General features: G+C 42.0%; 1 protein-coding gene across 1 annotated transcript in view; it reads right to left on the reverse strand.

Annotated features, from left to right (window-relative positions):
- Hcfc2 (host cell factor C2) overlaps nt 1–17,406 on the reverse strand; it is a 43,698-nt gene extending 26,292 nt beyond the window's left edge. Inside the window, exons 1-7 of the mRNA XM_029542344.1 lie at nt 17,115–17,406; nt 15,352–15,500; nt 13,819–13,979; nt 7,198–7,406; nt 6,369–6,453; nt 3,922–4,028; nt 3,623–3,811 (exon numbers count right to left, since the gene is read on the reverse strand). Of these exons, the coding sequence (XP_029398204.1) occupies nt 3,623–3,811; nt 3,922–4,028; nt 6,369–6,453; nt 7,198–7,406; nt 13,819–13,979; nt 15,352–15,500; nt 17,115–17,277 (1,063 nt within the window). The 5' untranslated portion in view covers nt 17,278–17,406. The remainder of the gene's footprint in view (nt 1–3,622; nt 3,812–3,921; nt 4,029–6,368; nt 6,454–7,197; nt 7,407–13,818; nt 13,980–15,351; nt 15,501–17,114) is intronic.
- Between the last annotated feature and the right edge of the window lie 9,115 nt (nt 17,407–26,521).

The raw sequence follows: 26,521 nt of genomic DNA on the forward strand, positions 1-26,521 counted from the left end.
TACTACTCAACTATTAAAAAGATGAATTCATGAAGTTCTTAGGCAAATGGATGGAACTAGAAAATATCATCCTGAGGTAACCCAATCACAAAAGAACACATATGTACTCACTGATAAGTGGATATTAGCTCAAAAGCTTGGAATACCCAAGATACAATTCACAGACCACATCAAGCTCAAGAAGGAAGAGTAAAGTGTGGGTGCTTTGGTCCTTCTGACAAAGTAGAACAAAATATTCACAGGAGCTAATATGGAGACAAAGTACAGAGCAGAGACTGAAGGAAAGGACATCCAGAGTCTGCTCCACCTGGGGACTCATCCCAGATACAGACACCAAACTCAGACACTATTGTGGATGCTAAGAATTGCTTGCTGAAAGGAGCCTGATTTAACTGTCTCCTGAGAGTCCCTACCAGAGCCTTACAAATACAGAGTCGGATGCTCACAGCCAACCATTGCACTGAGTGCAGGGTCCCCAATGGAGGAGTTAGAGAAAGGACTGAAGGAGCTGAATGGGTTTGCAATCCCACTGGAAGAACAACATCATCAACCAACCAGACCCCCCCCCCTACCCAGGGCTCCCAGGGAGTATACATGACTCCAGCTGCATATGTAGCAGAGGATGGCTTTGTCATGCATCAATGGAAGGAGAGGTCTTTGGTCCTATGAAGGCTCGATAGATGCCCCAGTGTAGGGGAATACCCTCAAAGAAGCAGGAGGAGGGGGATAGGATATGGGGCTTCCAGGAGTGGGGAGAAACCAGGGAAGGAGATAACACTTGAAATGTAAATAAATTAAAATTAAAAGAAAAAAGAAAACAGAAAACAGGAACACTGAAGACGTATGGAAAAGAAGACTCACTCATGCTGCCCACCCAGAGTATGAAATGACACTGCCACTATGGACACCAATGGGAGATTCTCAAAAGCCTAAAGACAGAACTCCCACTTGACCTAGCTATATCACTCTTGGACATCTATCAAAAGGCCTTTACATCGTATTTCAGACATACTTCCTCATCTATGTCTATGGCTACTCTATCCATAATGTCAAGGAAATGCATCAACTAAAGGTCTGGCAACAGGTGAAAGGATGGTATATACACAGAGAAAAACAGAATTATAGTTTGAAAAAAATAATAGAGCTGGGCAGTAGTGGCCCATACCATTAATCCCAGCACTTGGGAGGCAGAGGCAGGTGGATCTCTGAGTTCAAGGCCAGCCTGGTCTACAGAGTGAGTTCCAGGACAGCATAGGCTACATAGAGAAATCCTGTCATGAAAAAAAACAACTTCTTCCCTTCCCCCACCCCTACCCCCCTAACCAACCAACCAACAAAAACCCCCAAATGGATGGAACTGGAAACTATAAATGAGGTAGGAAGGCTTAGGAAGATGAGTGCGTCCTCTCTTTGACCTCTGTAGTACTATAGGGACCTGTGTAGTATAAGGTCCCTGTAGTACTACATAACCTGCTCAGTCTGTATAAGGGTACTTGTAGGATGTTTTCGGGCTAACCATTTCATGTTGGATGAACAACTGGTGTGTTCTACTCTTCAGGGAAGACTATTTCTCCCACTTTCCTGCACCTAAGGCTCAGGGAACACTGCAGAAGAGGGGACAGAAAGACTGTAAAAGCCAGGGGACAGGGATTTTTCTGAGACTGTGTCTCCTAGCAATGTCAGAGGCTATCCCCACAGTCTCACCCTCATGACTGCATAAACATGGGCTGAACACTGGCAACAACAGACATGCAAAGACAAGTAGACAAGACAAAGACCACAGGGCCTCAACCCTACATGCAACATGAAATGATTAAATGGAGAGTGCTGTCTAAAGCCTTTAATAAAAAAATAATAGTTACAGATCCAGTGGAGGTTTTCTGAACCCTTTAAAAGCACAGATCTCTCAAGTAGAGAACAAAAACTGATATTTTCCATAGAGAAAAAAATCCATATGTACTCATTTTTTCTTATAATTTTTTCAGCTGAAGCTTATCTTTGTATTATCCATGTCCAGGCTAGCTAGTTTTATGCCAACTCATCACAAGCTAGAGTCATCTGGAAGGTGGGAACCTCAATTGAGGAACTGCCTCCATGAGATCCAGCCACAGGTCATGTTCTCAATTAGTGCTCAATGTAGGAGGGTCCAGCCCATTGTGGGGGTGCTAGATCTATAAAAAAGCAGGCTGAACAATTCACAGGGAAGCAAGCCAGGAAGTAGCATCCTTCCATGGCCTTTGCATCAGCTCCTGCCCTTCAGGCTCCTGCTCTGATTTCCTTTAACGGTGAGTCTCAATATTGAAGTGTAAGCCAAACAAAGTTTCATCTCCAAGTTGACTTGGTCATGTTGTTTCATCACAGTAAAAGAAACCCTAACTGGTATAAATAGTAAATAAGTAAATCTCAATTTAAAAGACAAATCAATAAACTGGATTTTCTGTCTTTCTCTTTGCTGGTGTGCTTTTTTTTAATGAAAACATCTAGTCACCAATTTAGTTGTTCTATTCCTTGTTGTTTCCAACATTTTAATAATCAACTTTTTATATACAAAAGCACTACATAAATCAAGCATTCTGCTTACACACCTTAATGCCAACACTAGGGAGGTGGAGAGAGAGAGAAGACTCAAAAGTTTACCACTCGCCATATAATGAGTTCAAGGCCAGCTGGGACACACAAGATTCTATCTCAGAAAAGGCAATAAACCTTCAGAGGGAAGAGAACTAGAAGAAAACATTATGACGTGTATGAAAACACCATGATGAAACCCTTCACTCTCTACCTTTACCCATGCGTCTGCATTTGAGTCGGATATGATGCTCAGAAGAAGGTGCCCAATGCCCTGGGGATGGTGTTACACACACCTCCTCATGAGGAAGCTAAAGCTAGGAAGGGACCTGGAGTCCTCTGCAAGAACAGAATGAGCTCTTCACAGCTGAGCCACCTCTCCAGCCACACAGAAGGGAATCCTTAACTGGAATAAATTATCCTCACAGTAAAAGGAACAGTAAAGTAAAGCACTACTCCATGGACAGTATTTTAAAAGCTATACTGAGTAATAAAGCTGGCGAGTAGTTAGCTGTCTTCTGGAGCTGTACAATGTACAGTCAGTCACAGTATAGTAATGAATGTACAGTCACAGTATAGTAATGAATGTACAGTCACGGTATAGTAATGAATGTACAGTCACAGTATAGTAATGAATGTACAGTCACGGTATAGTAATGAATGTACAGTCACAGTATAGTAATGAATGCATCTTTGGGCCAGAGCCAGCAGGGACTTAGCGAGTGGAGCCAACCTGAGTGAGCAGAGATCCTAAATTCAATTCCCAACAACCACATGAAGGTTCACAACCATTTGTACAGCTACAGTGTACTCACATACATAAAACAAATAAATAAATCTTTTAAAAAAATTATTAGATGGAGAGATGGCTCAGTAAGAGCAAGTACTGCCCCAAGAAGAGAGGAATCAATAGACTTCCTCGGAGTGGGCAGTAGTTATACATTTCTTGCACTCATTTCTAGTTCTAAGAAAGAGAAGAAATTATATTCACTTTGAATCATTAGACGCAGACACAGTTCCTACAGTTAGAACTGAATTAAGTACTCTTACCCACCGGTATCAAGGTACCAAAGGTCCTTGCAGCAGACCTGACTATTGAGTGCTTTCTTGTAGCCATCTCTTCCACTCCAAAAGTATAGTCGAGTGCCAATCGCAACAGCGCAGTGTCCTGCTCTCGGTCTTGGCCTTGAATTTTTTTTATCTTCCTGAGAATCTGATACTAGAGTAGTCCACTCTGCTGTATCTAGAAAGAAAGGAACTTCCACGACTCAGCTACTGCTCTTAAGCAGCAAAATAACAAAAACCACTTTAGTACCAGACATCATGTCAGTGAGCCAGCTTCCGAAGACTCACCTAGGTTCAGGTAAGAAAACGAGCTGGTGCATCTCCACTCACAGTCATGGGGGGGAGGCTCAGGGTTTTCACCTTTGTGTGGGACCCATCCACCAAAAATGTACATCCTAGACAACAAAAGAAAACCAAAAACTTTTAAGTGATTTAATTTTACTTTTTGGATCAGAAATACTAAGAAAGAACTTATATTTGTTGACTTAAACTTCAGAAATATGCAGTCCCTACCATACTATAAAGAAAATGGGTAAAATGGTTTGTGTGTGTGTGTGTGTGTGTGTGTGTTTTTAAAGAATTTACACAGCTCAAGTCACGGGTACTTGGAAGCTAAGCAAACAGGAGGATTATTTGAGCCCATGAGTTTAAGGGCACACTGGGAAATGAAACAAAAGCCTGTCACAGCAGCACAACAGTGACAAGAGAAAGCTGACAGTTTTATAAAGCAGTGCTGAATCAGAATTATACTTTGGCAAGTAAATTTAAGTGACAAATGTCTGAACTCTAACACACCTGAGACCAGTGCTGTATAATACAGTAAAACGCAAGCACTCATCTCTCTCGGCTTCTTGACAGCAGGCACAGTGGCCTCCCCAAAAGGATGGACATCCCCTCAAAATGTGAGCAGAGCTGGCTCTTCCTTCCTAAGTTGCTCTTGTCAGGGAATTTTAATCACATCAACAAACAGTGGCTAAAACAGTGGCCAAAAATGGTGACATTGCACATAACTTTGGTCACTGTTATTACTTTAACAACTCTTAAGCCTGGTGTGGCTATGAAGCCTATAGTCCCCAACTGCATGGGAGGCTGTGGTGAAACCATGCTTGAACAGGCCTGATGGTGCAGGCTTACAATTCAGCCACTCAGGGAGGCTGAGGCAGGAAGATTACAAGTTTGAGGCTTGCCTGGATAAGTCAATGAAACCTGGTCTTCAAATGAAAAACAAAACAAAACAAAACACCAAAAGGTTTGGTAATGCAGCTCTGTGGTAAGACATTTATGAAATATGCATAAGACTCTCAGTTCAAACTCCAGCACTGTTAAAACAGATAAATAAATAAGCTTAAACTTTCCCCAGCATCTAAAGGTTCTTGTCAGAACACAGTCCAGGAATGGAGCAGTGTAAGAATTGTGAGTGCGTGTGAGAAAACACCAAGAAAATAAGTCTTGAGAGTTGAGTTTCTTCAAAGCACACAACTGTTCTTGGAATTTGTGTTCACGCTCCTTCCAGGTGTAGTGGAAACTTTACTTCAGCTGTTGTTATACATATGCCTGTATGAAAAACTATGTTTGCCACATGTGGCTTGTCCTTGTTTTTGAACACCTTACTCATGTGATCCTGAATAAAGTTGACTATTGCATGAGAATTTAGTCCACCTTGTTTTTAGGCCCTGCTCTCCCAGGCTGACGTTGCCAATGAGAGAGAATTCTTTTTGTTTGTTTGTTTTTCGAGACAGGGTTTCTCTGTATAGCCTTGGCTGTCCTGGAACTCACTTTGTAGACCAGGCTGGCCTCGAAAACTCAAATCCGCCTGTCTCTGCCTCCCAAGTGCTGGGATTAAAGGCGTGAGCCACCACTGTCCAGCTGAGAGAATTCCTTTTAAGACATATTTTATTTCATGAGTATGGGTGTTTGGCATCCATGTGTGCATATGCATTACACGTGTGCCTTACGCCTGAGGAAGCCAGCAGAGGCACCTTATTCCCTGGGACTGGAGTTACTAATGGATGAGAACCACCATGTGGCTGTTGGGAATCTAACCACAGAGAGAAAAAGCAGCTTGCTGATGGTCATGGCACCCATATGAGGAAAGTCACAGAGAGGAAGCTAAGTAAGCAGCAGAGACAGTACTGACAGATAATGGTGTGTAGTGAGCGTCAGAGGCAGTACTGACAGATAACGGTGTGTAGTGAGCGTCAGAGGCAGTACTGACAGATAACGGTGTGCAGTGAGCAGCAGAGGCAGTACTGACAGATAACGGTGTGCAGTGAGTGTCAGAGGCAGTACTGACAGATAACGGTGTGTAGTGAGCAGCAGAGGCAGTACTGACAGATAACGGTGTGTAGTGAGCGTCAGAGACAGTACTGACAGATAACAGTGTACAGTGTGCATCAGAGGCAGTACTGACAGATAACAGTGTACAGTGTGCATCAGAGGCAGTACTGACAGATAACAGTGTACAGTGAGTGTCAGAGGCAGTACTGACAGATAACGGTGTGTAGTGAGTGTCAGAGGCAGTACTGACAGATAACGGTGTACAGTGAGCGTCAGAGGCAGTACTGACAGATAACGGTGTGCAGGTGTTTCAGCTCCCACAGACAGATTACTTTACTACATGGAGGCACTATTAAATTTGGTAGTCTATTTTTAAGAAAGTAGCATCTTTACTTTTTTTGTATGAATCTTTAGAGTTGGTAAAAATAAACAAAACAAAAAACAAAAGATAGCCATACTTGTTTCCTATAACACTGGCTGTATGAAGGCTTCGTGGAAGTGGCACTGTCCCTTTAGTTTCTGGTTTTGACCATGACATAGTTTCTAGAAATAAAAATAAGCAAATCAGGAATTTGACCTAATAACAGCAAATCATCTCAATTTACACACTTAAAAAATAGAACAAGAGAAGTATTTATCAAAATAAAACAAAATGTTTCAAATCAAAATAAATCAAAAATGTTTCAAATGTTTTAGATGAAATTCATCCACACCACCAAAACTGCCTATCAGAAATCTATTTACAGTTGAATTTAACATTTATATTGGAAAGGTGTGCTTAATGCATCATTCATTTTGAGTTACAAACAGTATTTCTGATTTTAAAGTTTAAAATAAGAGCACAATTTATAAGAGAGACAACAATGAGAAGCATGTTTCCCATTGCTCGCTTCTAGAATCCCTTCCCTCCGGGTTTCCCACTGGTTAGCGTATGCTGTGAAAGCCATACTTCTGAAGATGGGGAGGACAACCATACAAATGAGCAACCTAACCAGATACTTCTCTGCATGACAGAGGGCACTATTGACAGTTACAAAGAACAATAAGCACAAAGCTGGACCATTCTAGAAAAACCAGAACTTAAGGTGATATTAAAGGAAGAACACTACTACCACAATTGCAAGTAATTTTGCTCAAAATAATTGACCATGTCTCATCTGTTCCTAAGACTATAAATGCTGACTAAAATCTTAGTGCAATTTGACAAATATTTAAACAAAAAAATTAAATACATTAAAACTGTTCCTTTACTAATCATAAGAAATTCCTGAGTCAAATTAAGATTACCTAAATCAAGCTGCCATAGGTCATCCAGACGAGCACCGCACATTCCACCAAAAACATACATCTTAGGACTCGCAGAGTCTTTTTTACAATATATAATAGCAGTATGGGATTCTCTTGGAGAAGGCACAGTGCCTTTGGTGGCTGGGATGCTCCAGCCCACAACACCAGAACCATGCTGTAGCTCCAACTCATAGAAATCATTTAAATACCTAGGATATCACAAAAGAAATTAAAACATTCACATGATATGTTTTATTTGCTTTTTATTTTGATTCATAAGTCTAACATATGCCAGCCACATAGTGGTGCATAGCTATAATCTCAGCCCTCAGGAGTCTGAGGGAGGAAGACCGTGGGTCCTAGGTCAGTATGAACCACACAGAAATACCCTATCTCAAAAAAAAAAAAAAAAAAAAAAAAAAAAAAAAGGAAAGAGGGGCTTAAGAGATGGCTTTTTAGCTAAGAGCGCTTATGGCTCTGGCGGAAGCCTCAAGTAGGGTTCTTAGTGCTGACATCTGGTGGTTATAACCACCTGGAACTCCAGTTACAGAGGATGTGATGCCCATTTCTTTCCTCTAAAGGCACCTACATGCACACAGTGCAATAAACTCACAAGAAAACACACACACGGGTTTTTGAAAAGAAAAATGTTTACCATATGCTTATTGTAAAAAAAATCACATAGTACAAAGAGGCACTCAAAACTTCCAGACACTCACTCACGTCATACGCACTTATCAATTCTACTAAGTCCTGGGGTACTTGCTATGATTTAATAGTGAAGACACAAAACATCTGGCCCATACTCTTATCAATGACAACAGTGGTGGCTTTAAAACAAACATCTGACATTCTTTCCCTCATGGGATGAGGCTCCTCTCCCTTTACATTAGGCTGGTCTGTGACTGCTCTGAACAAGATGTGCCAAGACTGGGTTGTAAAAAGCTAATACATTCTTACTATAATACTGCTTGTGGAACTCTCAACCATCATCTAAAAAAAAGGCCATTTGAGGGTCTAGGTGTGGAGCTCAGGTGGTGGAGAGCTTGGCCAGCAGGCAGGAAGCCCTGTGTCCAGTTTTCAGCAATGCACATCCCAAGCACAGTGGCACATGCCTATAATCTCAGCAGTCAGAAGGTCCAACAGGGTGACCAGAAGTACAAGGTTACTTTTAGCTACATAGTCCAAAGCCAGCCAGGGTTATATTTGAGATTCTGTCTCAGAAAAAAAAAATAGGCATTTGTAGAGGCTTGTTGGGTGTTAGCTCAGTTGAATCTATCCTTCAGTTACCTCAGTTAACTATCAGATGTAGGGATGACCACTTAAGGTTTCTCTCTAAAGGGTTTAGCCATGTCTTCTGTGCCTTAGTCATCTTACTTACAGTGTCTGTGAACACCATACAAGTTACTATTTTGTATCATTAGTTTATTACAGTGTCTGTGAACACCATACAAGTTACTATTTTGTATCATTAGTTTATTACACAGCACTAGATACCAGGACAGTTATTACAGACACGATTTTGGCAAACATTTGATGCCACTGCTATCTGGAATAAGCACTGCTTCACAGCCTTCTTAGCACACTATAAAATGTCATAGCAATATCCTAAACTGTGTCTTTAATTTAGAAACTGGCACTTTGTTCTAACCAGCTTCTTTTCTTAATTAAAATTTTTCATTAATCTGTGACCTATTTTTGAACACATTTTTTGTTTTCTTTGCAAATGCATGTACATGTGGTGCACATACATGTGGGTACATATATATGTGCATACATAAACAAGAAAATAGCATTAGGTGTCCCCCTTAATCACTCTCTGCCTTTTATAACTGAGCCAGTCTGTTCCTGAACCTGAAACTTGGTTTGTTTTGGCAAGAAAAACTCTTGCCTAGAGTTTTTCTGTTTCTTCCTGCTATCAGCTGGAATTATATGATATTTTTTATGTAGGTTCTGGACATCCAAACCCAAGGTCCTCCAACTGGCAAGACAAGAGCTTAGCCTGCTGAGCTATCTCCCAATTCCAAAATGTCACTTGTACCAATCCATTCAATTTCCTATTAATGTTTTACTCAAGTATGAGGAGGGAAAGCACAACCTTTCTGAACAGAAGATTTCAAAGTTTAGGGGCTGGAGAGACGGCTCAATGCAACATTCTTCTTCCAGGAAATGAATTCAGTTCCCAGCACCCCCATCTGGTGGCCCAGAAACACCTGTAACTGCAGCTGCAGAGAGAGCCAACGCCTCTGGCCTCAGTGGGCAGGCATCCACACCCACATGCACAGGCCCACACAAACACACCGTATACACATAATTAAAAATAAACCCTTTAAACCTACCACTCAGGAAGCAGAGGCAGGTGGATCTCTGAATTCGAGGATAGTCTGGGCTACAAAACAAGTTCCAGGACAGCCAGGGCAGATAAACCCTTTCTCAGGAAAAACAAAAATCTAAAAGAGGCATGCTGAGAAATTTAAGAGTGATGTTTCATGATGCCTGAAACTTCAAAGTATGTATGTGTGCATGGCAGCTGAGCACACGTAACAACATGCTAGCAAGCTGGTGAGGAGCCCACAGGTATTTTACTCTTCTAGCTTTTGTAAACTTGAACTGTTTCAAGTGGAACAAAGAAGAGAAACAATGAAGAGAAAACAAAAAACCACAGGCTGCTGTAGCTTTATGTGTTTCATGGTGACTTTATATAATTATCAAAAACCAAAAAAAAATCCATGTGGCAATTATACCAACGATAACAGTAAAATAAAATACCAACTTATTCTCAAAATGACTATTTCCATTTAAGTGTGATAATTTCTGGACAGCTTAGGGAAACAGAATTGTCAGATATAACAGAGGAAAACAAAAACAATAAATCAAAAGTAAATAAGGAAAAGGGAAAATAAAGAAGGCACTATATATGGAAAACATTTAGTAAAAAGTTCTTTAAAAGATCCATTCTAGGGCTGGACAGATGGCTCAATGGTTAAGAGCATACATTTTCTTCCAGGAAATGAATTCAGTGCCCAGCACCTCCATCTGATGGCCCAGAAACACCTGTAACTCCAGCTGGACAGAGTTCAGCAGATAAGAGCACTGGATGCTCTTCTAGAGGACCCACACAGAGCCTCACAACCAACTGTTCCAGGGACTCTGAAACACACTTCTGGCTTCTACTTGTACTAGAAACACATGTGCAAATACACGCAGGCAAAACATCCAAACATGGGCTGGAGAGATGGCATAATGGGTAAGAGCACTGATTGCACTTCTGAAGGTCCTGAGTTCAAATCTCAGAAATCACATGGTGGCTCACAACCATCCATAATGAGATCTAATGTCCTCTTCTGGTGTGTCTGAAAACAGCTACAGAGTACTTAAATATAATAAATAAATCTTTTAAAAAATCCAAACACATAAAATAAACATTTTTAAAATATTCACCCTAAGCAATATCAAAAGACAGAACATGACTAAAAAAAATGAATGTACTTCACAGACAAAGATCAAATTTTTGTTTGTTTGCTTGTTTAGACAGGGTCTCACTATGTAGACCAGGCTGACCTCAAACTAACAAAATGTGACTGCTCTACTTCTCAGGGGCTGTAATTAAAAGCATGGCCATCATCCTCAGCTAAGATCAAATTTTAATGCAGAAGAATTTCACTGGTATGGTGTGTGTGTGTGTGTGTGTGTGTGTGTATATATATATATATATATATAACATGTATCTACACACACACATGTATACCATGCTAACAATGTTAAATTCAGCAAACCATGAAATAATTTGATAACAAAAAAGTGATGTGTAACTAAGTATTAGGAATAAATGCTGCTCACATTTCAAAGATTAATAATGGAATTTAAAAATATATTAAAGAAACAGTAAATTCATCATCAAGGATGAATTTAAATTATTTTAAAGGAGAGAGAAATAAAGCTAAATAAAAATGTAAGTTTTAAAAAAGTCTTTATTCTTATAAAAGACATATGCCAGGAACAGATACCAAATGCCATAATAAATGACAGAAAGGTAACTATATCAATGAAACAGAATTAAATCTAATGGAGAAGTGAGTCAATGTTCTCTGTAAAGAGACAATAAACATTTTAGATTTGGGGCCGAAAAATCTGTTTGGCTGGTTGGTTTTTGGTTTTGTTTTTGTTTTTTCGAGACAAGGTTTCTCTGTCCTGGAATTCACTTTGTAGACCAGGCTAGCCTCGAACTCAGAAATCTGCCTGTCTTTGCCTCCAAGTGCTGGGATTAAAGGCGTGCGCTACCACTGCTCGGCTGAGCGAATTCCTTTTAATCTGTGAAACTATTCAGCTCTGCTAAGGATCTTTTGGGGAGTGGTGTTTTGGCAGTGCTGTGGACTGAAAAGAACTGAACTGCTGTTTAACATAAAGGTAATCAAAGGCAATAATTAAATGAATGTTGGCCTGACTGTATTTCAATAAAACTTTACTAACAAAAAAGAATAAACAAGAGAGTTTGGCTCACAAAGTATAGCTTGTAAATCCAGAAATCTTAGAAAAGACATAGTTATTTAAGAATTACCATCCAGGCTGGAAAGATGGCTCAGCAGCTAAGAGAACTGGTTGCTCTTCCAGCAGGTCCTGAGTTCAATTCCCAGCAACCATGTGGTGGCTCACAACCATATGTAATGAGATCTGATGCCCTCTTCTGTCATGTAAATTGAGCATCATATGCATAAACATTTTAAAAAATGACAATGCATCAGGATGGAGCTCCAGCACCAGGGCAGGGTGCTTTCCTAGAATGGACAGTGGGTAAAATGAAGTCCTGGGTTCAATCCCTTCCATTGCACAAACCCAGTGCAATACAGCTGGAAATCCAGCAATTAGGAGATAGAAGCAAGAGTATATAAAATTCAAGGGTATCCTTAGCTAAACACCAAGTTTGAGGCTAGCCTGGGCTATATGAGGCCCTGTTTCTAAAAAGATTTTTAGAGAGTTGCTTGATTCAGTACTGGGATTACTAGAACTGAACTAGGAGAAAGAGTAGAAGGCCTTGCAGTACTTACAAGAGTAATCACAAATACACAATAAAAAGAAAATGAACGTACTAGAAGGAATTACACAACTATTATTCTTTATAATTTCTCTCTTCTTACCCAAGATATAGAATCACAAAATAGTAAAAGGAAATGCTGTCAAACTTAGAAAACCAAACTTGTTTAAAGCAAAGACCTAGAAAAAATGTATAGCACACAGTTGGGGGGTGGTGGTTCTCCTTTAATCCCAGAACTTGAGAGACAGAGACAGGTGAATCCCTTGTGAGTTCGAGGCCAGCCTGGCCTACAGAGTGAGTTCCAGGACAGCCGGGGCTATAAAGGCCAAACAGAGAAACCCTGCCTCAAAAAAAAAAAAAAAAAAGCAAGCAAACAAACAAAAACCAGAAATAAATATTTGTAATATACGAAAGAAAATGTTTTCTTATTTAAAGAATGCTTATAGAGTCCAAAAGAAAATTTTTAATACTTGAAAATGATTAAAAAGGAATTATTTGGGGCTGGTAAGATGGCTCAGCAGTTAAGAACAATGACTGCTCTTCTGAAGGTCCTGAGTTCAAATCCCAGCAACCACATGGTGGCTCACAACCACTCGTAATGAGATCTGACACCCTCTTCTGGTGCCACCTGAAGACAGCTACAGTGTACCTACTTATAATAATAAATTAAAAAAAAAGAAATTATTTCATCTAAGTTATAGACGTAAAGTCAATATACACAGTTGATTATATGCTATATTCTAGCAATGAATATACAAACATGAAATTAAGAAATCAAACTCATTTATAATGGCCATCCAAACAATTCTTGGGATTCAGCTAGGTTTGAAAAATAAAAAGTTTGGCTGGGTGTAGTGGCACATGCCTTTAATCCCAGCAGGAGGACCTGTGTGTTCTCATTTACAAGAAGTCTAGGACAGCCAGGACTCCGTTACACAGAGAAACCCTGTCTGGAAAAACCTAATAAATAAACAAAGTGGTGGTGGTGTTGCACGCCTTTAATCCCAACACTCGGGATTGAAGAGGCAAAAGGATCTCTGAGTTCTAGGCCAGCCTGGTCTACACAGGAAAAAAACAAAAGAGCATGTTTAAAAAAAGCAATAGAAAGTTAAACAAATAAAAAAAGTAAAATAAAAATAAAAAGCAAGTACAAAGGAAAAGAGACAGTAAGACCTTGTCTTGGAAAAAGAAGGGCAGTATTTCCAGGTGTAATACAGCCTAACTGAATATATGAAATATTACAACAATAGCTTTCATTTAATAACCATATTTTATACCAACTTTTCAGACAAAACCAATTTTAAAATAACCATGTTACTGCTTTGGTTTAACCCACTAAATGTGAGTTATAGCTCAAGACATACAAAGATATTGGCATAAACAGTTATACAAGTATCAATTTAATAAGATTATTTCTGACTAGAAAATGTTTGAAAATTATTCCCTAGGGACTAAAAAAACATAAACATATAAAAACCATGTTTATTGTTAGTTTCAAATATAAAATCTAAATTTAAGCCTTACAGTAACTAAAAATAAAATATTTTAACCTAAATATAAAATAAGACTTGGTCTACAAGAGAGCGTACCTGGGGACATTATTATTTGAATCTTCACTTTCATTTGCCAAACCACCAAACAAATAGCATTTGTTACCATATAAAGAGAAGCTATGTCCAAGCCGAGGACAAGGAGGTAAACCAGAAGGAGGGGGCTGGGGTTTCACTTTTTTCCATAACCAACGACTTGCCTAAAAAAGAACATATTCATATAAAAGCAGGAAACATTTCTATTTCTATACTTTCAACAGTGAAACACCATACAAATACATCTGAATCTCATCAGAAGATCCAATAAGCTCCTCTGGGGACAAATGACAAAAAAGTATCTAACTTATGATTTATATGTTGAGACAAGGTCTATGTAGCCCTTGCTGTCCTGGAACTCACTGTGTAGGCCAAGCCGCCAACTTAAGAGATCTGCCTGTCTCTGCCTCCCAAGTGCTGGAATTAAAGGTGTGCATCAGACTCAAGAGAAGTGGCTAACTTCTGAGAGTAAAATGTATGTCCGGGTAAGGCTGGCTATGGTAATCCCAGAATTTGTAAGGCAAGAGGATCAGGAGTTGAAAGCTAACCTTGGCTACTGAGTGAATTTAAGGGCAGCCTGGACTACGTGAAATTTGTCTCAAAAAGCTGTAAGTATATATGTATGTATTTGTGTGTATATGTATGTGTTAATAGACATTCAGATGAATCTTCTATACACTTATAATAATCATTAGTAGTAGTAGTAAGTACTATCACTTCTAATTTTTTCCAAGTGAAAAGAATTTAAGTATTTGTATGTAGAACTTTAAGAATAGAAGCAATTCATAAAAGCTTACTTTTAGATATTAGATAAACCATGAATGCTAAATAACCTTTAAGTAAACAAAACTCATTTAACAAAACCAAACTCCAAGATGTATTCTTTTAGCCATGAGAATCTTCTCTATTTTAAAGGATCTGGAATGGTTGCTTGCTTGGAAATAAGTACAACCCATTCACATATGCCAAGTGGTAGATACTCTCATGATCATGGATGGTCCTTGGAACATAGCAAGATTAGTCAACAAGGACTGGTTTAACAAGCAAGTCAAACTTAGAAAGCCCAGGTGAAACTGTCCCCTCTCTCTGCATGACTATGGAGGAGTACAGTTTCCACTGTTAAAGGAAACCATTCCTTCCATATGGAGACACTGTTTCCAAAGCACAGTCTTGGTTTTTAGAATCACCAATGTCCAGGCGCCACCATGGACAATATTGATTCTAAACACCGAGGGGCAGGGGCCAGCAATCTGCTGTCATCAGTTGGGAGGTGCTTGTGTTGTAGGCTAAAGGACAACTGTGTCAAAGAGCTGCTGAAGGTCAGATACCTTTATGCTATAAATGTCATACCACACCTATGACAAGACAGCAGATATTTTGACTTGTCAGTAGAAGTGGAAACATTTTCTTTGAAGCTATAAAATGCCGAGCATCTGTTACTGTCCCTGTACTAATAAAATATTTGTCATCTCTTTAAAAACTATGACAATTTCATTAGCTCTTCAGACTGAAACAATCAATGTAAGATATACTTACTTGTAACTCATATAACTCATTGCTGTATCTTCCATATTCAACCATTCCCCCAAACACTAGGATTCTAGTCCCATCACAGACAAATCCATGGGCTGCACAGCCTGGAGGGATGTCTCCTCTAACAGCTGGTAGGAACCACTGGTTTGTAACTAGTTGAAAATAGAATAAAATAAAATAAATTATAACAAATGATTTACCACACTCCATGAGTGATAAATATATTAGTCAAAGTGTATGTGTATATATACATAATAATAATAATACATACATACATACATACATGCATATCCATCTTTATTCCAACAGTTCTCAATTGGGGATTCTTTTGCTCCCCCAAGAATACTGATTTTACAATGTCTAAAATCATATTTAGTTGTCACAACTGGGATGGAGGTGCGACTACCAAGCCATGGCTTGAGCTGAGGATGCCAGCACGTATCTTACAACATACAAGGTAGTATCCACAGCCCGGAATCACCAGTCTCAAGATGTAATAATGCTGCTGTTGAAAACCCAGCTCTGGGCGGGCACTGGTGGCACATGCCTTTGAATTGAATAAAGTACTCGGGAGGCAGATGGGCTGATTGATCTCTGTGAGTTCGAGGCCAGTCTGGACTACAGAGCTAGTCTTAGGACAGCCAGGGCTACACAGAGAAACCCTGTATTGAAAAAAGAAAAGAAAACCTGTCCTGCATCATTGTACTCTTAAAAAAATTCTGGTGAGTGTCACCCCCATTAAAGAAGTGGAAAACCCGAGATTTAGAAAGACTTGGTAACTTTAATGATGATTTAGAACAACTGCCAAAGCAAGATTCAAAACAGACCCAATTTCTTCTAAGCCCAGGGTAATTTACACTATACAAAATCAAACATCTTTAAAACTTTTTCTGTTGGAGTACTGGGGAGGGTCAAAACTAACAAAATTTCTCCTACTGTTTTTAGCTTTCAGAGGTCTACTGTGATCAAGTCGTTTCATCAAAGCTGTAGGTTGTGAACTATATCGACGCCAAATTCAGTAACTCGTCTTAACTAGTTTCATATGATTGCTAGACTACTGGAGAAAACATACTTCCAACCAGCACGGAGGTCACACAGCCTGCCCCCTTGACAAGCGACACTTCGAGCTGTGCAGCGGTGCCTAAGTTATGACAGTCCTCTTTGCGAGGACCAGCCCGGAAGGGCAGAGCATATACATCTACATACATTGGCTAAGCAACATCGGCTAAGCGGGGACCAGTCCGCGTTCACCCACAACTCCCTCCGCCGCGAGTTTAGAGAACTGTCGAGCGAGAAAGTCTTGCGGGTTTCCGCCCGGTACTAAGTGTACCGACGCTAAAGAGCCAGCCTCCCCGCCCCTCTACTCTCTGCGATCTAAGAAGGGGGCTGGGGGAAGGCAAAGACCACCGAGGCCCGGCTTGGGGTGGGTTTTGTTCTTGACACTGGCGGGATCTCTGTCCCTTAAGTGACCGGCCCTGGGGGAGAGGCCCAGCCCGAGGAACCCGCCGTCTCGGGTCCACGGGGAGGGATGGGCCGGGGTGTCTCGACGTCTACCGGCGGAGTCACGTCCAGCCCGCGGAACCGCGAGCACCGAGCCGCCTTCCAGCACGTTGCGAGCTCGGGCTGCCGACCCAGCCGATCTTCCCCCCGCCGCCTGCCCCGCTGGGGAAGCGGCGACCCGGCGGTGACAGCTGTCAGGCCCGCGTCCGCCGCGCCTCCCCTCCCCCTCCGCGGTCCCGAGGCGGGGTCGCCGAGCCGCCGCCTACCGGTATTGTAGACGTGCAGCTCGTCCGCGATGCCCTCGTTGCCCCCGCCGAAGATGATCATCAGCTCCCGGATGGCCACGGCTCGGTGTCCGTGCCGGGCGCGGGGCACCGGCCCGGTGAAGGAGGAAACTCGCCTCCAGTTGAGGAGGCTGGGAGCCGCCATCTTCCCAACCCCCGCCCCTCGGCCCACAATGCCCCGCGCGCCACGGGCTCCACGGCTCGTGGGGAGGACGAGCGCCGCCTCCAGCTGTGCGCGGGAGGCCCGGCACGTGACCCGCGGGCCCCGCCCCCAGCCCGTGGCGACGTGGCCTTCGGGGCTCGGCCAAGATGGAGCCCCTCCCGCCAACCCCGCCAACCCTCCTCTCCTGTGGCTTTCAGTGGGGTGTTCGGGGAGCCGGTACAGCCTTGTCCTTTAGGCCCACTTGGAGCATCTTCCGTGTAGGAGCGTCACGCCCTGGAAACTGTTATCACAGGCACTGGAGAAGAGCTGCCGCGTAGGTCCCAAGGGATGAGAATGCAGGGAGCGCCCAAGGCAAATCTGTCATCTCAAAGGAGGGTCCCCCAGACTGCAGGATAAGGATGTGGACGGTGGCTAGGTGCAGGACCCGAGCACGGCTCAGATTTGGAGGTGACAGGCCTAGACAGCAAAAGTTAACCCCAAAGGTGATTTTCGGTTCATTTAGGTTTATTAGTTGTCTTGTTGCTGTGAAAAAAAATCCCCTGACAAAATCCGTTGAAGGGCAGAAGGGTTTGTTTTCCCTCACTGAAAAGCCCATCAACATGAAGAGACTTGGCTGGAAGTGGCTGGTGGAATTTCATCTGCAGAGAGCCACAGATGCTGGAACCGGGCTGCCTTTTATTTAGTCCAGAATGGCAGCCCAGATTCTTTCTACCTTAATTTAGTCCAGCCTTACATTTATTCCCACCTTAATCAATCTGATCTAGATAACCTCATAGGCCTGCCCACAGGCTTGTCTCCTAAGTAAGCCTAGTATAGAACTGACAATATTGACCGTCACGGCAGGTCATTATTTTCATGTTGAGGCTCCTTTTTATAGTGTTGTTAATGTTCTTAGACAAAAAGACTAAGGGGGAAACCCTTAAAAGTTGCAAACTCAGTGTTACTTTGGAAAGAATCTGTATTGTAGGTCTGCTATATCATAGTGCCACAGACCTCATGCCTTAAAAGAGTTGAATGGCACTCAGGAGTAAGAGTTTGAGACCAGCCTGGCCTACATGGTGAACTCTAAACAGCCAGGGCTAAATGGAGAGACCCTGTATAAAAAAACCAAAAAACAAAACAAACAAACAAACAAAAAAACCTGGGTTTGATTTCCAACACCCACATACCTGCTTACAATGATCTGGAACCCTCTGTTCTGGGGGACCTAAACCCTCTTCTGGCCACCACAGGTACCAGGCATGTCTGTAGTTCATAGACATACTTGCCGGCAATGCACCTGTCAAATAAAATCTTAAGAAAGAATAAACACATTAGAATTGTCTCACAGTTGGAGAGAAAGTCTGGACAGAACACCAATGTAGGTAACATGTGAAGCAAAGGTTGGACAGGGTAGAGAACGAGGGTGAGCTGTACCTCTAAGAAACCAGCATTTAAAAGGTTATAACAAGGCAAAAGGGAACTGGGGGCTTGTTCTATGGGTTTGGCTTTGAAAACCACTTCCACCTTTATGAACCTCCCCTTTGCCTGTGGCTTCTTCTAAATATCAGTCCTCGCCAAGTTCCCTTTTGACCTCTTAGGCTATTAGTGCTCCATTTCCTTCAGAAGCCACACAGAGTTCACGTAGGAGGAGGAAGTGTTGGATTTGCAAATTAGGAGGTTGCTATTGGCCTAGAGTTAAACACTTTCAGTGGAGGAGGAGAGGCTGGAGAAAGCCGAAGAATGAGTCGGGGAGGAGATGAAGAGAGCGTAGTCTATTGTTCTTTGGAGTTGTTGCCATGGAAGCAAGAACCTGTGCCATTCTCAGGATACACCTTGCACATAGTTGTCATTCAGTAAAATAATTTCTATCATCTTTATATATTACTATCGCTTCCAATCCTATTTCTTAGCTGCAGGGCATTGAAGAGCCAGTTGTAGAGCAAGATACTAGTGTCCAAAGGTGGCAGACCTCTGAGTGCTATAGGCAAAGTCTCTCGGTTGAGGGCTCTGGGGAAGACTAGCGGATGAGCTCAAGAACAGATGGTCTAAGCAGGCACTGTTCTCAAGATGAGAGAGGCAGAAGGTAACAGGATGTCTGTTTACAGATCAGAGGGCTCTGGCCATGGTTCTTAGCTAGAGCTGTAGCCAGGGCATGGAGAAGAGCAAGGTGGGGCTCTAGGCCATGTGGGAATCTAACCATGTTATCAGAACAGAGATTTAGACTCTAGAGCCAAGGAAGAAAACCAGGTACAGCAGGTGGAAGACAGGGAACCCAGTGCCAGGACTTGGGTGAACAAGCCTTTGTTGCCCCTTTTCAGGTAGGAGAAAGAGCCCAGAGCACTGAAGCTCAAGCTGCCAAGAACATAACCCACAAATAAAGTCCATCAAGTAAGGGGGATTGAGCGACGACTGTTATTTCCACCTCCTGTGTGGGATCTTGGAGGCTAGCCATGAGAGACAAAGGAAAAAAAAAAAACCCAACCCAAATCAAACCAACCAAACAACAACAACAACAACAACAACAACAAAAACCCCCAAAACTTATCAGTTTGACCCAGTCTAGTGACTCATCAGCTACTACAAAATATTTCCTTCCTTCATTGACCTTAGTAGATATTATCTGAAGACAATGTCTCTCCCTCAACCATTAACTGCCAGCAGCTCCTTAGGAAGGGGTGGTCTTCAGGATCCTCTACCCCCCACCATCCATAAAGGCACACTACTAGGTCCATTCTTATGCAGGTGTAACTGCAGCTTCTGTGAGTTCAAAGCCCCCCCCCCCCCAATTCATGAAGCAACCCTAATCAAATTCAGTGGGAGGCACTCACAAGATAAGAAAATAGAAGAGAGTCTAGTTGGCAAGAAGGAATGGTTCAGCAGGATGCAGGAGAGAGACAAGAAGGTAATGGGGTACGCCCATCATCAAAACAAATCCAGGTATGAAGCTGTCAAAAATCATGAGTCGAGAAAAATAGGGATATTTCCTAAGACATTTTAAACAGACTCACCAAAGCCTGATTCAGTCAGCGAGAGGAAATGAGAGTTGACCTTCAACTAAAAGAATCGTGACTCAGACTCATAGTTTAATGATAAATGGCACCACAGATTAAAAGTGGACATGAGGGCAGATGTTATCACGTTTAGCCATGAGCCTATATCCTGAGATAAATGTATCATTAAGTAAATGGTGTGAAGTGATATCATGGTATGATAGATATAGAGAATTCATGAGCATACCTAAATGATATAGCCTATAATGTGCCTGGGCTATATAGTATACTCTATTTATTACAATGATGATTATTGTTTTATTTTAAAAAGATTTTTAAAAATTATTTTTAAGTGTGTGTGTGTGTGTGTGTGTGTGTGTGTGTGTGTGTGTGCAGGAAACGTGTGTGTGTGTGTATGTGCAGGAAACCTCGATAAAATGCCAGAAAAGAACATCAGACTCCCTGGAGTTAGAATTCTAAGTGGTTGTAGCTGTCAATGAGAGTACTGGGAATCAAACTCTGGTCTCTGTAAGAGCAAGAAGTGCTCTGATCATTGACCAATCTCTCCAGCCCACTGATGTTCTTTTTAAACTTCAGCTTTTTGTTTGTTTTTCACTAATCTGTGTATTTATTCACTGTACATCCCAATCACAGGCCTCTTCTCCTCCCTGTCCCTCCTCCCCTCCCTCTTCCTCTTCTCCTCTGAGAAGGGGGAGGATCCCATGGGTATCTCCCCACCCTGGCACATCAAGTCATGCAAGACTGAGCACATCCTCTCCCACTGAGGCCAGACAAGGCAGCCCAGTTAGGGGAACAGGACCCACAGTCAGACAATGCTACATCCACTCCAGTAGTGACTCGCATTATAGGTTTAGAAACCTGGAAGCAGTCCTGAGGCAGAATTTCAAGGAAACAGCCTCCTGGAACCTTGACATTCCCATAGCTAGAATGTCCCTGCAGTATTGTGGAGGGTCTTGCATGCTTTCTTACAGTATATTACTGGATAAGAGTTAGAAATCTCAGGGCAAGCTTAGCAAAGTATACTTAGAATCTTCATTACAGCCAGGTATTGCAGACTACATTGCATATTTGAAGCAAGTTGGTAAATTCTTCTGACAAATGGAGATTCCCTACAGATACTTAAAAGAACAGCCAAGTTACNNTCATATGCAAGTATTTACCAAGGCCTAGGAAATAGGNGGGTTGTGGTATTGCATTATTCATGAGAAGGTCTGCTAGAGCAGAACCCCCTGGTGCTAGCTCTCACAAAGCTCAAAGGAGTAGCACAACTTGTGACTAGGGTGTGAAATCCTTACCTGTCATTAGCTGACTCCAGGCAGGAGTTTTATCTTTATTACCTGGCTCCTGTCAGTCCTTTGAAGTCATTCCTCCGTTGTGTGTCAGATACTTCACTGTACCTTGCCTGCTGTGACACCCTACTGCTTTGTTCTCTGTATTATATAAGACTGGTGTTCGCTTAGTGACAATACATTCAAATTCAGCACACTCTCTTGTGTCTGTGCTTGTCTGTCAATTCTCTTTGCCCATCTGTCCGAGACCCTGATTCCCACGGATTGAGGGGGACCGATTGGGCCCAGTCTGTGACAAGGCAACAGTCAGGGTAAGACCCTGCTCAAGTTATTGGGGGATCCACAGGAAGACCAAGCTGCACATCTGCTACATATGTGCTGGGTCCTAGGTCCAGTCCATGCTTGCTCTTGGTTGGTGGTTCAGTCTCTGTGAGCCCCAAGGGTCCAGGTGAGTTGACTCTGTTGGTCTTCTTCTGGAGTCCCTGTCCTCTTCAGGTCCCTCAGTCCTTCCCCCAATTCTTCCACAACTCCCCAAGCTCTATCTAATGTTTGGTTGTGGGTCTTGGCATCTGTTTCTATTGGCTGCTGGGTGGAGCCTCTCAGAGGACAGTTATCCTGTCTGCAAGCATAACATAGTATCACTGATCGAGTCAGGGATTGGTTGGCCATTCCCTCCATCCTTGTCCCTGCATATCTTGCAAGCAGGACACATTTTGTGGGTGGGCTGCTGTTCTTATGCCTCCACGGAGAGTCATGCCTGGCTATAGGAGGTGTCCACTTCAGGCTCCATATCCCCCACTGCTAGGAGTCTCAACTAGAATCACTGCCATAGACTTCCTGGTACCGCCCCAAAGCTCTCACCCTGACCCAGGTCTCTAGTATGTCACTGAGTGTTCCTCATAGCTGATTTCTGTTTTTTCTACCCTGCTCTCCCTACACTTGATCACCCTGCCCCATTCCCCTCCTCATCTTCTCTCCCACTCAGTTCCCTCTCTCCATCCACCTCTTTATTCCTCCTTCTGAGAAAGATTAAAGCATCCTCCCTTGGGCCTTCCTTGTTATTTGGCTTCTTTGGGTCTGTGAATTGTAGTGTGGGTATCCTGTACTTTATAGCTAATATCTATTTATAAGATATCCACTTTAAAAATAAAAACTAAGACACAGGAGCCTTTGGGCTCAGGAATGTAATGGCTCCCAGCTCTTGCCACCCCCAAGATGCTGTGCTATTGCTTAACTTTATGTCCTTATCCCCAACGACACTTTCAAACAGTGCCCTTTTAAATTAATTCATTCTTTATATCCATTTACTTATTTGTTTTGAGATGGGGGTCTCTCTGTGTAGCCCTGGATGCCCTAGGATTAATTTCATAGACCAGGCTGGCCTTGAACTCACAGAAATCAGCCTGCCTCTGCCTCTGCCTCCTGAGTGCTGGGATTAAAGATGCGCTACCATATAGTGCATACAGCCCCTTTTAAAACTCTCCCCCTAGATTGTAGTGAGCTGTCTGTGCGCTGTCAGGACTTTAACCCATTTAACTGTAATCTCCTCACACAGCTTGTACAGCTATCTGCGGAAACACAGTGTGGGCCTTTGATCCTCACAAAGAAGTGGCTACTCTACTCCCAGCATCAAGGTTGGATTTCAGACAGGAAAAAAGGGCAAGGCTCCAAATGGTCCTTTGCCAGAAAAATGGGAGCTTTCTAAGAAGTTCCAGACAGTAGCCTTCCACTCGCATGCCTCCCTTAGCTGCAGGAACTGCAAAGGCATTGTATCTACAGACATTGCTGTCCAGGTAATAGAGTCATAGTATTTCTACCAGAAGAATAAAGTAGGGAAGGATTCAATCATGAGGCCACAAGCAAAGTGCTAGCTTTCACATTTGTACAAAGTTACAAATAACTTACTGTTATAATTCTCCTATTTCATACCTTAGGATTTCTTTATTCAATATTAATAATAAAATTGGTACATGCACTACGGAACATAGTATGGATATTCCTCAAAAATACAGAGGACTGGCAAGATGGCTCAATGGGTTAGGGAGCCTGCTGCTAAGGTTAAGGGCAGGATTTGATCCCTAGAACCCACATGATGGAAGGAAAAAACTGACTCCCATAAGTTACCTGATGATGTCCACGTGTTCATTATAAGATGCATGGGCATGTGAGTACACGCTCGAATGCGCACACACACACACACACACACACACACAAAGTTAAAATTTTAAGTATAATCCGGCAACTCCAAGTTCTTGGTAGACATCCAAAAGGAATGAAATCAATAAGTCGATGAAATGCCTGTTTCGTTTTTGGTTCTGGTTGTGAACTGAGTGCCTCACATCCATCAGGGATGAGGTCTTTCACTTAGCCTAGCCCGTGCAGAGAGACCTATGCTCCTATCCTCACTGAATACTACTCACAATAACCCAGCTATGGAAACCATCTAAGTGTCCAGTTATAGATGGCTGGACATAGAAATCATGGCACATTTGTATAATGGACTATTACTCAACCAGAAAAAGAAGACATTTGGAACAATATGGTTGAAACTTAACAATCTGTTGTGCCAAATAACCCAGACAAAGAAAGACAAATACTACATAAGTGCTTATATAAGAATCTAAAAATATTGAACTTAAAGAAACTGAGAGTAGAATAATGTTTTCCAGGGACAGGACTAGGAGGGTATATAAAATTGGTAGATATTTGTCAAAGGGTACAAACTTACAACTGTAAGATGATCATACTCACAGGGGCAGTTAGTGGGATGTAAAATGAACACGTTAAAAAAAAAGACCTTACTCCGGGAAACTAATGTACAACATCTATGCTGATGTGTTAACTTGACTTGGAATCATTGCACAGTTTGTGTGTGCGTGTGTGTGTGTGTGTCCTATCACATCATGATGATTTATAACTTGAACAGATTAAATTTTTTTCAATTAACTATTAAATATAAAGCTATTATTAGGGGCTGGTGAGATGGCTCAGTGGGTAAGAGCACCTGACTGCTCTTCCAAAGGTCCGGAGTTCAAATCCCAGCAACCACATGGTGGCTCATAACCATCCTTAACAAGATCTGATTCCCTCTTCTGGAGTGTCTGAAGACAGNTACAGTGTACTTACATATAATAAATAAATAAATAAATAAATCTTTTTTCAAAAAGCTATTATTAAATTAATTAAATATTATTTTAAACTTCTATTTAAATATTATTTGAAAGCAACTGCAATACTCATTTCCATTTATTAGGGCTTTTCTGAGTATTTTACATGCATAATGGAGTTTATTTTTCTTTTCCTTTCTTCCTTTCTTTTTTCTCTCTCTCTCTCTTTTTTTTTTTTTTTTTTTGAGATAGGGTTTCTCTGTGTAGCCCTGGCTGTCCTGGAACTCAATCTGTAAGCCAGGCTGGCCTCCAACTCAAAAATTCATCTGCCTCTCTGCCTCCAGAGTGCTGGAGTTAAAGGTTTGGGCCACCACTGCCCAGGAGAGACCTTTTTTTTTTTTTTAAGCCCTTACTTTAACTGACCAGGCCAGATCTTTATGCCCTGGAATCCAGCCACCAGTGCCTGGCATGCACAATACATTTTCACCCTTGGTTCTGTTAGGCCTCTTCTAGCAGAACTCCTAATAGATGGAGAGACTAAAAACCTGCAATAGTAAGTAAATCTAACAATTGAGCTCCAGTGTACCCTTGCACCATTGAGGGGTCACTGATGACCTGAGTTTCTTTCTCTTCTCATTTACATCATAAGGAGGAGGAACCCCCCTACAAGATGGAAATGCTGGTCGTAGATAAGAAACCTCTTGTGTCCTCAAGGCATGGAAGGAATAGAAGAGAAAGGGACTGGGGGTCATACATTAGGGACCAGGGGAAAGGGTTTGAAAATAATGACCAGAGAGATTTCAGTTAATAGGAGAAGTAGGTCCTATGAAAACAGTTACTATTTCAGTCTTGAAACTCACTTTTGAGTGCCAATCATCCACTTATCCAATAGCAGAATAATTCAATGCCAGGCATGCTCCTGGGTAGATGAGAGGTACAGATGAGGTGATCTTGGGAATGAACTGAACTGAACAGGCATCAGCCTACAGTCCTGTCTGTGGTACTTCCTTGGGATGTGTCTGAGGGACCGCTCTACCACATCGGATACCCTCATGAGTGGGCAATGTGGCTCCCAGAAGGCATGGTTATCAAATGAAAATCCCAGGCATGTGATACCACCCTATGAGTCACTGGTTAGGGGAGTCCAGAGTCTCCCCAAACGATACGAACTATGACAACTGTGTTGAGTGCTAAGCACTAATCTGGACTCCATATCACTTTTCGTCTCTACGCAAGGCTCAAGGAATATCACAGAAGAGAAGGCTGAAAGAATGTAAAACACAGAGACTTGCAGCTGTGGTTAAGAGCACTTGCTGCTCTTTCAGAGGACCCAAATTTGGCTGGAGTCTGAAAGGTGGAGCGAAACTTAGCTTACCTAACTCACTGAGAGAACAAAATGAAGCAGAAGGTATGAATCTGTTTTATTAATGTTCCAAGTTCCATGTGATTGGAAGGTATTCAGAATGCTTCCCTTCCCCAACTCCAACCTCAATAATATTGATATAAAGTCCAGTAGCCACCAGCCATGTGACTTAGGAGTATTTAGACATGATTAGTTCAGCTGGGTAACTGAATCTGAAACTTTATTAAATTTTCATTAATTGGAATCAAAAAATGAGTACTACAGTCAGGTGTTAGAACTATCTTAAGTATATTTAATAAAACACGTATATGTAACTTTTCCTGGCCCTGTCCATACTGGACAGGTGTTCTGCCCCGCCCTCTTTTTTTTTTTTTTTTTAAGATTTATTTATTTATTATCTGTAAGTACACTGTAGTTGTCTTCAGACACTCCAGAAGAGGGCATCAGATCTTGTTATGGATGTTTGTGAGCCAC

This window comes from Mus pahari, chromosome 9 (genome assembly GCF_900095145.1).
Source record: "Mus pahari chromosome 9, PAHARI_EIJ_v1.1, whole genome shotgun sequence".
Lineage (NCBI taxonomy): Eukaryota > Metazoa > Chordata > Mammalia > Rodentia > Muridae > Mus > Mus pahari.